The sequence below is a fragment of the Phasianus colchicus genome, chromosome 37 (assembly GCF_987193195.1).
Source record: "Phasianus colchicus chromosome 37, bPhaCol1.hap1.1, whole genome shotgun sequence".
NCBI lineage: Eukaryota > Metazoa > Chordata > Aves > Galliformes > Phasianidae > Phasianus > Phasianus colchicus.
Genome location: NC_143472.1, coordinates 2,935,014 through 2,948,600, shown reverse-complemented (window position 1 = coordinate 2,948,600; position 13,587 = coordinate 2,935,014). Strand labels below are relative to the sequence as shown.

The 13,587-nt window shown below is 53.8% G+C and overlaps 1 protein-coding gene across 1 annotated transcript; it reads left to right on the top strand.

Moving 5' to 3' along the window:
- Window positions 1-7,273: 7,273 nt before the first annotated feature.
- On the top strand, window positions 7,274-13,308 carry SLC3A2 (solute carrier family 3 member 2). Its single transcript, XM_031607111.2, has 9 exons — window positions 7,274-7,781; window positions 8,960-9,121; window positions 9,628-9,719; window positions 10,067-10,135; window positions 10,309-10,370; window positions 10,788-10,986; window positions 11,588-11,740; window positions 12,095-12,154; window positions 12,467-13,308. The coding sequence occupies exons 1-9, from the start codon at window positions 7,394-7,396 to the stop codon at window positions 12,833-12,835; spliced, it is 1,554 nt and encodes a 517-aa protein (XP_031462971.2). The 5' UTR covers window positions 7,274-7,393; the 3' UTR covers window positions 12,836-13,308.
- Window positions 13,309-13,587: the final 279 nt, after the last annotated feature.

The window sequence follows — 13,587 nt, the reverse complement described above, 5'->3', positions numbered from 1 at the left end:
TTGGCGGTGCAGAGTCTGGTTGGAGGCCTGTAACCAGCGGTGTTCCCCAGGGGTCGGTGCTGGGTCCGGTCTTGTTCAACATCTTCATCAATGACCTTGATGAGGGGATAGTGGCCACCCTCAGCAAGTTTGCTGATAATATGAAGTTGGGAGGATTGGCTGACACACCCGAAGGCTGTGCTGCCATTCAGCGAGACCTGGACAGGCTGGAGAGCTGGGCAGTAAGAAACCAGATGAGGTTTAACAAAAGTAAGTGTAGAGTCTTGCACCTAGGGAGGAATAATTGCATGCACCGGTACAGGTTGGGGGATGAGCTGCTGGAGAGGAGCTCTGCGGAGAGGGACCTGGGTGTCCTGGTGGACGACAGGTTGGCCATGAGCCAGCAGTGTGCACTTGTGGCCAAAAAGGCCAATGGCATTCTGGGGTGCATTAAAAAGAGCGTGGCCAGCAGGTCGAGGGAGGTGATCCTCCCCCTCTACTCTGCCCTGGTAAGGCCTCATCTGGAGTACTGTGTCCAGTTCTGGGCTCCTCAGTACAAAAAAGACAGGGATCTCTTGGAAAGAGTCCAGCGGAGAGCCACAAAGATGGTGAAGGGCCTGGAGCATCTCCCCTGTGAAGAAAGGCTGAGTGAGCTGGGTCTGTTTAGCCTTGAGAAGAGAAGACTGAGAGGGGACCTGATCCAGGTCTATCAATGTCTAAGGTGTGGGGGGCAAAGTGGCGAGGCCAGACTGTTTTCAGCAGTGTGCGGAGACAGGACAAGGGGAAATGGCCAGAAGCTGGAGCACAGGAAGTTCCGCACCAATGTGCACAAGAACTTCTTTACGGTGAGGTGACGGAGCACTGGAACAGGCTGCCCAGGGAGGTGGTGGAGTCTCCTTCTCTGGAGATATTCAAGACCCGCCTGGATGCCTACCTGTGCGACCTGGTGTAGGGAACCTGCTTTGGCAGGGGGGTTGGACTCGATGATCTCTGGAGGTCCCTTCCAACCCCTACGATTCTGTGATTCTGTGATTCTGTGAAATACAGAATTTCACAAGAAATATGACATTTCCTCACGGAAATACCTGTTTTTCCCTGAAAATGTGACTTTTTCTCCCATAAATACCAGATTTCCGCCAAGAATATAACTTTTTCTCCACTAAATACTTGTTTTCTCCCCACAAATATGACATTTTTCCCCCCAAATGGCTGTTCTTCCCCCCAAATATGAAGTTTTCTCCCAGAGATACCTGTTTTTCCCCATAAATACAACATTTTATCAAAGAAATAGCAGTTTTCTCATAAAAATTGGACATTTTCTTTCAGAAATACCAATTTTCTCCCCAAATATATATTTTTTCCCAGAAATACCTGTTTTCTCCCATAAATAGGGCATTTTCTGCCAGAAATACCAATTTTATCATTAATATATTGTTTTTCCTTGCAGAAATACCATTTTTCTAACATAAATATGACATTTTCTCTTAGAAATATCAGTTTTCTCCCCATAAATATGACCTTTTCTCTTAGAAATTCCTGTTTTTCCCTCAAAATATTATATTTTCTCCCAGAAATACCTGTTTTTCCCCATAATTATGACTTTTCTCCCAGAAATACCAGTTTTCTCCCCATAAATATGACATTTTCTCCCTAATATACCTCTTTGCACCTCAAATATATGACATTTTCTCCCCATAAATACAGCATTTTCTCCTAGAAATACCACTTTTCTCTTCAAAATTTGACATTTTCCCCCTGAAATATGGCATTTTCTCCCTGAAATACCTTTTTTTCACCCCCAGATATGTCATTTTATCCAAAAGTATGACATTATCTCCTTGAAGTACCGCTACACTTTGAGGGATGGTGTGGGGTTCTGATGGGTATTTTGGGATGAAAGTGCCATATTTGGGGGAGAAAAGTTGTATTTTGGTCCCCACAAAACGGCAGCGGTGCTGAAAGGGCGCAAAATGGCGACCGGAAAAGGCGCAAAAATGGCAGCCGGAAGGGGCGGGACTTCAGCTCCACAGGACTCAAGCCGGAAGTCGGGTCAACTGGAAGTGAAGGATGTCATGTTTCATACAGAATCACAGAATTGGCAGGGTTGGAAGGGACCTCAAGGATCATGAATCTCCAACCCCCCTGCCGCGGGCAGGGCCACCAACCATCCCACCTAATGCTAGACCAGGCTGCCCAGGGCCCCATCCAATCTGGCTTTGAACACCTCCAGGTGAGTAAGGAAAGGACAAGATAAGGATTAACTCTTGTTTAGGAATGTAGGTAAGCAGGATGTGTGGCCAGATAAGAAAAGGGCATCTGGAAACTGTTGACACAAGGAATGGGTCAGGATAGGATTACTTCTGTCAGAGACAATGTGTCTTCTCCCATGCAAAGGAGACCCCCACTGCTGATGGCGGGACCAAATGTTGATACGTCAGGAATGTAATGAATATGCATGTGAATTCCACTGATTGTGTATTCGTTCGGCCTATATCTGTACCAAGCTTCTTCCTTACGGTGTGCAAGTTTGGAGGAGCTATCCCCCTTGCACCCAGCTTGGCGCCAAATGCTGAATAAAACATACCTGCTTTATAACCTAACTCTGGGTTATAGAGTTTGATTCCGCAAATCAATTTGGCACCCCAGATGGGACAATCTCTGTTCGGCTGCAGGACCAGTTGAGGAGGGGGACGCCTTTGGCGCGCCCTGAGAATTCTTGGAAGGACTCCCCCTTCTCATCCGATCACTGCGGGGATAGACAAGGACCATCTGGCAGCGGACCAGGTACGTTTAAAGGGAAGGCTCCGTAAGGCGTACGCAGGAGCAGGGGACTCCGTAAGACGTGAGGGGACGCCCCACGCGGGAGGGTTTTACCCTGAGGATGGACTAGTCCAGAGGTACGGGACGGGAAGGTAATTACCAGAGGGGCAAGTATCGTAAAGCACTATATCTGATTCCAGGGATTGTGGGTTCGAGTCCCACCTCTGGCTAGCACTTGGAAGCTAGACTAATGATTGGGCATTAGTAATCACGAGTTCATAACAATCTGGAACTCACGCTAATTCTAGAGATTGTGGGTTAGAGTCCCACCCGGGGTTAGCGAGGTATAGTGCTGATACTTGTCAAATGATAACCTACATTATTGTAGCCGCGGTGGTAGGAATGGTAATCTGCGCAGTTGTTGTCATCTGCTGTAAATGTCCAGTACTGTGTATTTGAATAACTGTCATTGATATTTTGGGATATCCTTTAAACATATGAACTAAGGTGGTACCTGAGCTAGCAAACCTAAGTGTCGGGATGAGTGTGGTGTGATTGAGACGTAGCTAAGCTACGGGGCGAAAGTGGAGTCCCCGATCCGCGGTTCCGTGCTCCCGCGAGGGAAACGGCCGGAGACGGACGAAGCAAAAGTTGTCTTTTTCTGTTGTTTGTCCGTCCGTACGGGTTTTCTGTTTATGGATTGTGATGGTGATGGGAATTTATACTTTATAAATTGGGAAGAGGGGCCTGAGGAAAGGTGTGCATTCCACCCTGAAAACGAGTGTTGCCCCATTTATATTATATGTTGTCTAGTGTGTGAAGAAATATATCGGGGTTGGTGGCGTCATTTGTGTCCAGAGTGCCACCGTGAGTGGTGGACCGAGCATCACGGACTGGCGTGGGGAAATTTTAGAGTATTGAGAGTTACTTGTGGAAACCTTAGGGCAATAACAAACCAGTGAGACAACATGATGGGAGGGTCACAGGGAAAGGAAATACCTAAAAGAACACCCCTCGGATGTATTCTGGCACATTGGCGAGATACTGCAGGGGGACCTGGGGGCACTCTAAGTAAGAAAACTCTGATAAAATATTGTAATCAATGATGGTTAATTTATAAATTGGATGATGGGAAAAGTGGCCCCTAAATGGGATGTTGAACTCGGGCACCACAAGATCCTCTAGTGTATGAATGGGGAATGAATATCAACTCATTTATGTAATACTGTGTTCCGTTTGCAAGGAGATGTGTGAGGGAGGTGGGTCAATCAGTGCTGTTTCTGTGGTGAGGTGTTTATAACCAAATGACACAGATTGTTAAGGGAAAGTTATATGGTATTAAGGGTATTTATGGAAACTGAAGAACTGTATGGTTAGATTTGTGCATTTCGAAGGGAATGAGACAAACTGTTTTGATTATATAAGAAAGTGTAATTGTTAATGGTATAGAATTGAGTGTAACTGCAAGTGTAAACGAGGGTACTAAGAGTGGAACAAAGGAAAAAGGGTTAAAGAGAAAGTGAGTTAATCCTTGCTGGCGTGAGAGCAACCCCTGCACCGTTTCCCTGCGAGCAGTACTTGGTGTGAGAGAGAGCCGGGACGGAGACTGCTGTACTTGTGAAGGGGAAGTGAGAATAGCCTCTGTAGAGGTCTGGGAAACCCGAAATCCCAGTGTTAGCACTGGAAGCCTCTGGAGAGGAGGAGGTAAAACTGAAATATGATGTTAGTAATTTATGTAATGATGAGAGTTTGGAAAGTGAAAAGTTTGGGAAGCACACAGGCTGAGGAAGGCAAGGATGAGCAGGGTGTGACAGGGATGTAGAGGTGAGAGATATGAAGGAAAAACAAACAAACAAAAACTGATTGAGAAACAGAGATAGTAAGGAAATTGGGAATAACAGCAGCTGTTGCTGTCGCAGCACTAGAGTAGGGCGTAGGACCCAGGGATCCACTCAGAGGGAGGGGGAAGGGGGGGCTGGAAGAGCCCGGGGAGGGCTCCGCCCCACTGCAATGAAAGTAATGTGTGAATTACTGAGAAAGAGGGAACCGCCTCTGGTTGCAAAAATGAAGGATGGGAATTTGGGAAGTTTACCCTAGCAGATCCACTGGTTAAATTACAGCTAGGGAAGCAGAATAAAGAGGTAAAGAGATTAAATTCAGTAGAGAAAATTGGAGCTAAGTATCAAGCAAGACCAATTAATGGATGTTGTACCCATAGAAGCTAGGTAAATCCTAAATCAGGCATACACAGGATTGCAGGCATCAGAAATGCCTGGCAGAGCCAAAATGCAGCCCAATAGAAGTTAAGTTAAAGACGGGAGCCAGCCCAACCAGGGTAAAGCAGTGCCCTTTGAGGATACAAGACTATAGGAGGATAAAAGAAATAATAGATAACTTTACGAATTTTGGATTATTAATTGGATAGAAATCCAAATAAAACACCCTGATCTTGCAAATGAAAAACTGGATGGCAAGAGTTATAGTTTGGTACAAGATTTGAGGGCAATTAATAGAAATGTTGATCTTTATTAACCAAGTTAAGGAATAAGTAGGTGGGGTTTACCGTTCTGGATTTGAAGTACACCTTTTTCTGCCTGGTTTTGCAAAAGAAAGTCTACAGTATGTGGATACTGCAGTAACAAAGGAGGACTGTGTACAGTGGACTGTGAGTTTGCTCAATTTCTTGACTTAATTGGCTATCAAGTTTATCAACAGAAAGCAGAACTGATCAAAGAGAAGGAAGCAGTTTGCTGAACACCCAGAACACCAATGCAGAGCTACCTCCAAGCCAGCAGTGTGCTCTGCAGGGAGACTATTTATGCCAGTTGGTCAGACCTACAGGAGGAACTGCTGGACGACACTGAGGACGGAAGCAGCTTTGTGAGACAAGGAAACTGTAAGGCAGGACATGCAGTAACTGCTACTGACAAGGTAATTGAAGCAAAACCATTACCTGTGGGGACTTCTGCTCAGAAGGCTGAAATAACTGCCTTGACAAGAACTAAATATGTTTTTGGGGTGGTACCCACTCATGGTACCATCTGCAAAGAGTGAGATTTTCTTACACACATGGAAAACAAATTCAGTATGATGAAAATCTACCAAAGAGCAGAGTGGCTGTTATACATTGTAAAGGACATCAGAAGAGTGACACTGTACTGAGTAAGGAAAGGACAAGATAAGGATTAACTCTTGTTTAGGAATGTAGGTAAGCAGGATGTGTGGCCAGATAAGAAAAGGGCATCTGGAAACTGTTGACACAAGGAATGGGTCAGGATAGGATTACTTCTGTCAGAGACAATGTGTCTTCTCCCATGCAAAGGAGACCCCCACTGCTCATGGCGGGACCAAATGTTGATACGTCAGGAATGTAATGAATATGCATGTGAATTCCACTGATTGTGTATTCGTTCGGCCTATATCTGTACCAAGCTTCTTCCTTACGGTGTGCAAGTTTGGAGGAGCTATCCCCCTTGCACCCAGCTTGGCGCCAAATGCTGAATAAAACATACCTGCTTTATAACCTAACTCTGGGTTATAGAGTTTGATTCCGCAAATCACAGGGACGGGGCATCCACAACCTCCCTGGGCAGCCTGTTCCAGCACCTCACCACTCTCTCCGTAACGAATTTCCCCCTGACGTCCAACCTAAATCTCCCTTCCCTCAGCTTAAAACCATTTCCCCTCGTCCTGCAGTTATCAACCCTTTCAAAGAGTTGATTCCCCTCCTCTTTGTAGGCTCCCTTTAGGTACTGAAAGGCTGCAATGAGGTCACCCCGCAGCCTTCTTTTCTCCAGGCTGAACAAGCCCAGCTCCCTCAGCCTGTCCTCATAGGGGAGGTGCTCCAGTCCCCTGATCATCTTCGTGGCCCTCCTCTGGACCCTCTCCAACAGCTCCCTGTCTTTCTTGTACTGGGGGCTCCAGACCTGGACGCAGTATTCCAGATGGGGCCTCACAAGAGCAGAGTAGAGGGGAACAATCACCTCTCTGTCCCTGCTGGCCACCCCTCTTCTGATGGAGCCCAGGATCCCATTTGCCTTCCGAGCCGCAAGGGCACACTGCTGGCTCATGTTAAGTTTTTCGTCTACCAAGATCCCCAGGTCCTTCTCCGCAGGGCTGCTCTCAAGGACCGCTCCTTCCAGTCTGTAGGGATGCTTGGGATTCCTCCAGCCCAAGTGCAAAACTCTGCACTTTGCCGTGTTGAACCTCATCAGGTTCACCCGGGCCCACCTTTCTAGCCTCTCGAGGTCCCTCTGAATGGCATCCCGTCGATGGGATGCAACGTTGGGGCATGATCGGAAGCGAGCGTGACCAATCGGTTTCTATTCAATGCTAGAGAGTCCGTGGCCGAAATTCAGAGCACAATCGGAAGTGAGGCGCGGCCACTCAGTTACGGCTGCGCGCGGGGCCGTAACCGGAAGTCCGTTTGCGCGACCGGATGTGGGCGTGGTCACACAACAGACTGATGCAATGCGGGCGCGTGACCGGAAGCCAGGGCTCCAGGCAGTCGATCTGACCAATCAGACACCAGTGCGACGGGGGGTGGGCTGACATCGGTTATATAACGGCTGCACTGCTCGCCCTCCTCTCAGAAGCGCGGCGGCGCGTTCCGGTGTTTTGCCTGCGATATTTTTCTGCTAAAACTCCCTTAGAAATGGACGCGGACGTCGAAGCCGCTCCCCGCGACGTGGAGCTTTCCGCCTTAGAAGCCGAAAAACAGCCCATGGCCTCCCCGGAGAGCGGCGCGGCCGGCCCGGAGAAGAACGGCTTGGTGAAGGCCGCTGGGACCGGCGAGGCGGCGGGGCCGAAGTTCACCGGGCTGGGCAAGGAGGAGCTGCTCCGGGCGGCCGCGGCGCCGGGTTGGACCCGGGCTCGGGCGGCGCTGCTGGCGGCGTTCTGGTTGGGATGGCTGGGGATGCTGGGAGCCGCCGTCGCCATTGTGGCCCGCGCCCCGCGGTGTCACGTGACCGGAAGCGCCGAGTGGTGGAGGAGCGGCGGCCTTTACAGGGCGCCCCCGGAAGTCTTCGGGGGGAAACTGCAGGGTGAGCGGCGGGAGGAAGGGGGGGCGAGGGGGGCAACCGTGGAAGCCCCCCACCCATGGACTCCCAACCCTTCCAATGGGGTTAATTTGGGGCAGCCCCCCCTTATATGGAGTCATTTAAAGGAACCCCAACCCCCCACGGGACCAGTTTGGGGACACCCCCCCATGGGGTTACTCCCCCCCTCCATGTGGTCACTTTCAGATCCCCCACCTCCCCATGGATCATTTTGGGTCCTACACCCCCCTAGGGAGTCACTTGGAGATTTCCCTCCCCCCCATCATGAGGAACTCCCCCTCCCACCCATGGGGTGACTTTGGGACCCCCAGACTGTCCGCCCCCCGCCCCACCTCCATTCCCCCATTGGGGTCTCTTCAGGAAGCCCCCGCCAAGTGGAGACCCCCCCCCTACCCTCACATGAAGTTTTTTTAGGACTCACTCCCCTCCCACCCAGTGTCACTCATGACCCCCCCACCTACTTGGGGCTTTCCCCCCTCCAACACGAGATCACACCCTCCTTCCCCCCCCTTTTAAGGTCGCTTCAAGGCTGTGACCAACACGTGCTCCCCCACCCCCCTCACCCCCCCCCGAGTCTCATGATCTCTGTAAAAGTCCCCGTGGCCTCCCCTCTGAAATTCCCCCATTTATGTTTCCTACCCCATCAGCTTTTTTATTCTTTTCCTCATTTATTCAATTTTTTGTACCCCCTAAGCCCCCCTCCCCCCCATTCCCATTTTGAGGTCTTTTTGCCCCCCTCCCTCTCCTCCCATCCTTGTTTTGGATTGTCAGCCCCACGTCCCCCCCATTTCTGCTTATTGAGACCCCCTCCATCCCCATTTTAAGATCCTCCCCCTCCCCCCCATTGCCGTTTTGGAGTATTTGGGTTGTTGATCCCTCTCCATCCCACGTATCTGTTTATGGTGCCCCCCCTTCCCCCTTTATCACTGTTTTAGCACCCTATCCCCTCCCAGTTCCCTTTCTGAGGTCTCTGAGCCCCCCCTCACTTGGTTATTGAGACCCCTGCAGCCCCCCTCCCCCACTTTATTTCATTCCCATTTTTGGACACTGTGCCTCCTCCCTCCATCCCAACCCTTTATTTTGGAACACTGCCCCCCCCCCCCCCCCCACTTTGAGTTCTCTGACCCCCCCATAAATATACCCCCCCCACTCCCCCCCCCCAGAAGTCCGTGACCACCTGGACTACGTGGCATCCCTGGCGGGGGGGCTGCTGTTGGGCCCCCTCCCCCACCACAGCACTGCAGATCCCCCCCTGGAGGAGTGGCCCCCCCAGTTGGGCAGTGAGGAGGAATTGAGGGGGGTCCTGAAGACAGCAAAGGAGCATGGTGAGTGCTGGGGGGGGGAAGGAGGGTGGTAGGGGTAGGGGGGGAAATTGGATCTTTGGCTGGGGAGGGTGGGAATGGTGGGCTAGGGGGGTTGTAGAGGTGGAATGGGGACTTTGGGGTGGGAGGGGGGGGGGCTATGGGGGCAGATGAGGATATGGGGGGGCAAAGTGGGGGATGGGATTTTGTGGAGGGGTGACAAATTTGTGGGGGGTGAGGGGCAGTGTGGGGTTGGGGGGTCTATGGGGGGGATGAGGGGTGGGGGGAGTAGAGTGGGAGATGGGGGAATAGGAAAGGGGGGGCTGGGGTATGAGAATGGGGAACTGGGGGGTGGGGATGGGGGCAATTTGGGAGGGGCTGTGGGGAATAGGGACTATGGGGAGATTGAGGGGTCTTGAGGGTTGGGGAGGAGCTGTGAGGTGGGGAATAGGGGGTGGGGATGATGGGGATTTCAGGGGGGCTATAGGGGGAGAAATGGGGTGCTGAGACCACCCGGTCCCCCACCCCAGGGCTGCAGGTGTTGGTGGAGCTGAACCACAGCGCAGTGCGGAACCACTTCTCAAATGGCCCAACCCGCAGCAATGGCAGCAGTGCCATAAAGGTGGGGAAGATGGGGGGCAGGTGGGGGGAGTATGGGGTGGATGGGGATATGGGGTAGATTAGAGGGTGCGTGTGGGGTAGATGGGGGGGGGGGGGGGGGGGGATGGGTATGAGGTGGGGGGGGGCACATGGGGGTGGCTGTGAGGTGGGGTGCAGATTGAGAGATGGCTGTGGGGTGGATGGGGGGGTTGTGTATGGTGTGGATGTTGGGCAGTTGTGGGGTGGGTATGGGATGGGTGTGGGGTGGTTGTGGGGCAGTTGTGGGGTGGCTATGGGGTCACCATGGGGCAGGTTACAGCAGTTCTGGGGTGCTATGGGGCAGAATGCTGACCCCCTCCTGCCCCACAGCAAGCGATCGGGGCCTGGCTGCAGCGTGGCTTTGATGGAGTCTTCCTGGATGGCATCGAGGAGCTGGAGGTGTGGGGCAGAATTGTGGGGTGCTGTGGGGTGGGGATGTGGGGCTGCCCTATAGGGCACTATGGGGCAGCGCTATGGGGTTCCGTGAGCCCTGTAGGATTCTGTGGGGTTCCATGAGCCCTGTAGGATTCTATGGGGCAGCGCTATGGTGCTGACTCTTCCCTGCCCCACAGGATTCAGTGTTGGCTGAGTTCCGGAACATCACAGAGCAGTGGAGCACTGATGAGACTCCCAGGTACTGCCCTACATCTCTGCTCCTGAGCACCCCATTTGCCCCATGTTTCTGACCCCCCATTTCCCTATACGCTCCCTGCCCCACATCTTTGACCTCCCAGGCTCCCCCCCAGCCCATTTCTTACCCCCTGCCCCACCCCATCCCCCCCCTATGTTTCTGACTCCTTCCTATTCTCCTCATCTCCCCACCCCACATTTCTGATCCCTACCCAACCCACATCTCTGAGCCACCCATCTCCCCCCACTCCACTTCTCTAACCTCCCCATTTCCCCTCGTCCCCCATCTCTGACCCCCCATCTCCACCCTGCTTCCTAACTCTAACCTCCCTTTAATTCCCCCCGCCCCCCATTTCTGACCCCTTCCAAATCTCCCCAATCTCCTCGCCCCACATCTCTGACCCCCCTTTCTCCCCCCCAGGTTGTTGGTGGGGGGCACACGCCTGCGGGACCCCTCCTCATTGCAGGATCTGCTGAATTCCACGAAGGTCTCCCTGGTTTTGGGGGTGCTGCCCCTGGGACCCCCCCTGGATTCCCAAAATGGCCAAACGGTGTTGGATCCCACCCACGTGGCACAGCTGCTGCAGCTCAGCCAAGGGGGGGTCCCTGTGGTGTGGAGTGTGAGTGGACCCCCCCCCTCCCAGATCTAAAAACCCCTGGGACTCCGCCCAGACCCAAAAACTGGGGACCCTTAGAGCCAAAATCTGGGGGCCTTTGGGATGCCCTCTAGACCAAAAATTGGGAACATGAAAACCTTGCCCTTACCCCCCCCCCAGCCCTCAGAATTGGAGGACATGAACTCCTGGGAGGCCCCCCCGACCAAAAAGCAGGGGCCCCAAACTCTTGGGACCCCTTCTGGACCTTCTGTACCTCTGCTCTTCCCCCCTTCCCCAAAGACACTACAGAAAATAGGGACCCTGGCCCCCCTCACATGCCCAAAACTGGGGAGCACTGACCCCTGGGACCCCCCAGACCCAATTTTGGTGATCCTGAAACCCCCCAGACCCCAGATGGAGGAATGTTGATTCTTGGGTTCCCCCCCAGACCCTAGAATTTGGGCTCCCCAGATCCCAATCCCCCCCCCCAACTCAAATAAAAGGAATGCATGCCCCTGGGACCCTCACCCTCCCAGCCCCAAATTACCAGTTTCAGAGCTCCCCCAAGATTGTCTCCTCCCCCTCTCCCCCAATTCCACACCATAACTTTGCCTCCCCCCCCCAGGTGGGCACCCCTTGGAAGCACCTGGTGGGGCTGAGCCCCCCCCTGGCCCCCCAAGTGCTGCTGCTGCTGTGGGGAGGGCTGCCCAACGCCCCCACCCTCAACTATGGAGATGAAGTGGGACTGATGGACCCCCAGGGGGCGGGGTCTGATCAGGTGGGGGGGGCCGGGATGGTCTGGGGGAGGGGGGGTTGTGGGGTGGGGTGAGAGATGGGGTTATGGGATAAGGGGGCTTTGGGGGGGGCTTGTGGGGTGGACAGACTTTTGGGGGGTTATGGGGTGGGGGGTTGTGGGGTGAGAGATGGGGTTATGGGGTAAGGGGGCTTTGGGGGGGCTTGTGGGGTGGACAGACTTTTGGGGGGTTATGGGGTGGGGGGTTGTGGGGTGAGAGATGGGGTTATGGGGTAAGCGGGTTGTGGGGTAGGATGGGTGATGGGGGGTTTTATGGGGTGGGGGGTAGCCTTCCCTATGGAATCCTGACCTTTGCCCTCTGACCTTTGCCCCCCCCAGCTGACCCCGATGCCGTGGACGGAATTAAAGGCACTGCAAGAAGACGGGAACAGCAGCCAGGTGGGCGGGGCTACAGCGGGGGCGGGGTTGTAGGCTGCTTGCTCTTAAAAGGGCAACACCTACTTGTGTCTTCAAGAGGCAGTGCCTCAGGATTGGCCCTTAGATGGGTGGTTTAAAGAGGGGCGTGGCTTAAAGGGGGCAGGACTGCAGTTTCAAATGGCAATTGTCGTTATCAATTCAAAGGGCAATGTCTAGGGGTGGGCCCGCTGAGAGAAGCTGAAGGGGGAAGGAAAGAGGGGGAACAAGGGGGGGAGCAGGGCGATGTGGGGAGGGGGCATGGCCTATTCTAACTCTTCTAATCCCCCCTTTTAGGCACAGTTGCTGTCACTGAGCCGCCGCCTCCGGGCAATGCGGAAGAAGGAGAAGACCTTGGCAGTGGGCGGGGCCCAGGTGTTGTGGGCGGGGCCTGATAGGGGCGTGGCCGTGCTGAGGGGGGCCGGGGCCGGGGAGCGCTTCCTGCTCCTGCTCAACCCGGGGGCAGAGTCCTTGCACCCCTTCCGGCCCCGATCGGAAGTGGCCACGCCCACCACTGGCCCCACCCCGCCCCCTCTGCCCCCCCGCGCTCGCTTAGTGCTAAGCACACACGGATCCCCTCCCCCTGGCACCGAGACCCCCGTGGAGATGGCGGAGCTGCAGCTGCAGCCCTACGAGGGGCTCCTTCTGCGTCTGCCCCCTCAGTAGGGACCCCCGCTCCATGGGTTCCCATTGTGCCTCTGCCCCATAGGGGTACCGCAGTGCCCCCCCCTGCCCCCAGCATTCCACTCCAGACACTACACCAATGTTCTTCGGGGACCCCCAGTTGTGAGGAGCCCAACACCACGACATCCCCCCCCCCCTTACCCACCATGGGCTCCCACTTTCTGCCCCATGGGAACCCCTTCTTGGGGCCTCTCTTGTGCCCCACTGTCCCTGTGTGCTGCATTGTGGCTACCCATACCCTTCCTCCCCCCCAAGTCCCCTTAGGGACCCTTCCCATTGTCACCCCATCCCATCAGGGTCCCCCCCTCAAATTCTCGATCTCTCCTTAGAGGCCCCCAATGGGATTCATCCTACTCAGAACTCTCCCCCAATCTTTCTCCTGGTGCCCCATAACCCCCGTTCTTCCCCCACTTACCCAATTTTGGGGCAAATAAAAGTTTACTCCTGGTGCTGCAGTTCTGTTGTTTTTGCTTTTTCTTGGCATTGTTTCACCCCACATTTCAACATCTGCCTCCAAATCTGCTGTTTCTCCCCAGATTCCCCCCCCGCCGCCTTCAACCTGGGGCAGAGCCGTGGGAACGGACCGTTGGGCCGCGTTGGGGCGGGGCTGTGAGGTCCCAGTTTACGGTGGGGCCCATTTCCTCAATTCCCCCAATTTCTGCCCGGACCTCTTTCCGGTAGGACCATGAACTCCGTTCTTCCAGTTTCCGGTCGGACCCGATTTCCAATGGAGT

Coding starts and splice junctions, on each gene's coding strand:
- SLC3A2 (XM_031607111.2), top strand. CDS start 7,394: ATGGACGCGGACGTCGAAGCCGCTCCCCGCGACGTGGAGCTTTCCGCC. Junction 7,782..8,959: donor CTTCGGGGGGAAACTGCAGG/GTGAGCGGCGGG, acceptor CCCCCCCCCCAG/AAGTCCGTGACCACCTGGAC. Junction 10,987..11,587: donor GGGTCCCTGTGGTGTGGAGT/GTGAGTGGACCC, acceptor TCCCCCCCCCAG/GTGGGCACCCCTTGGAAGCA.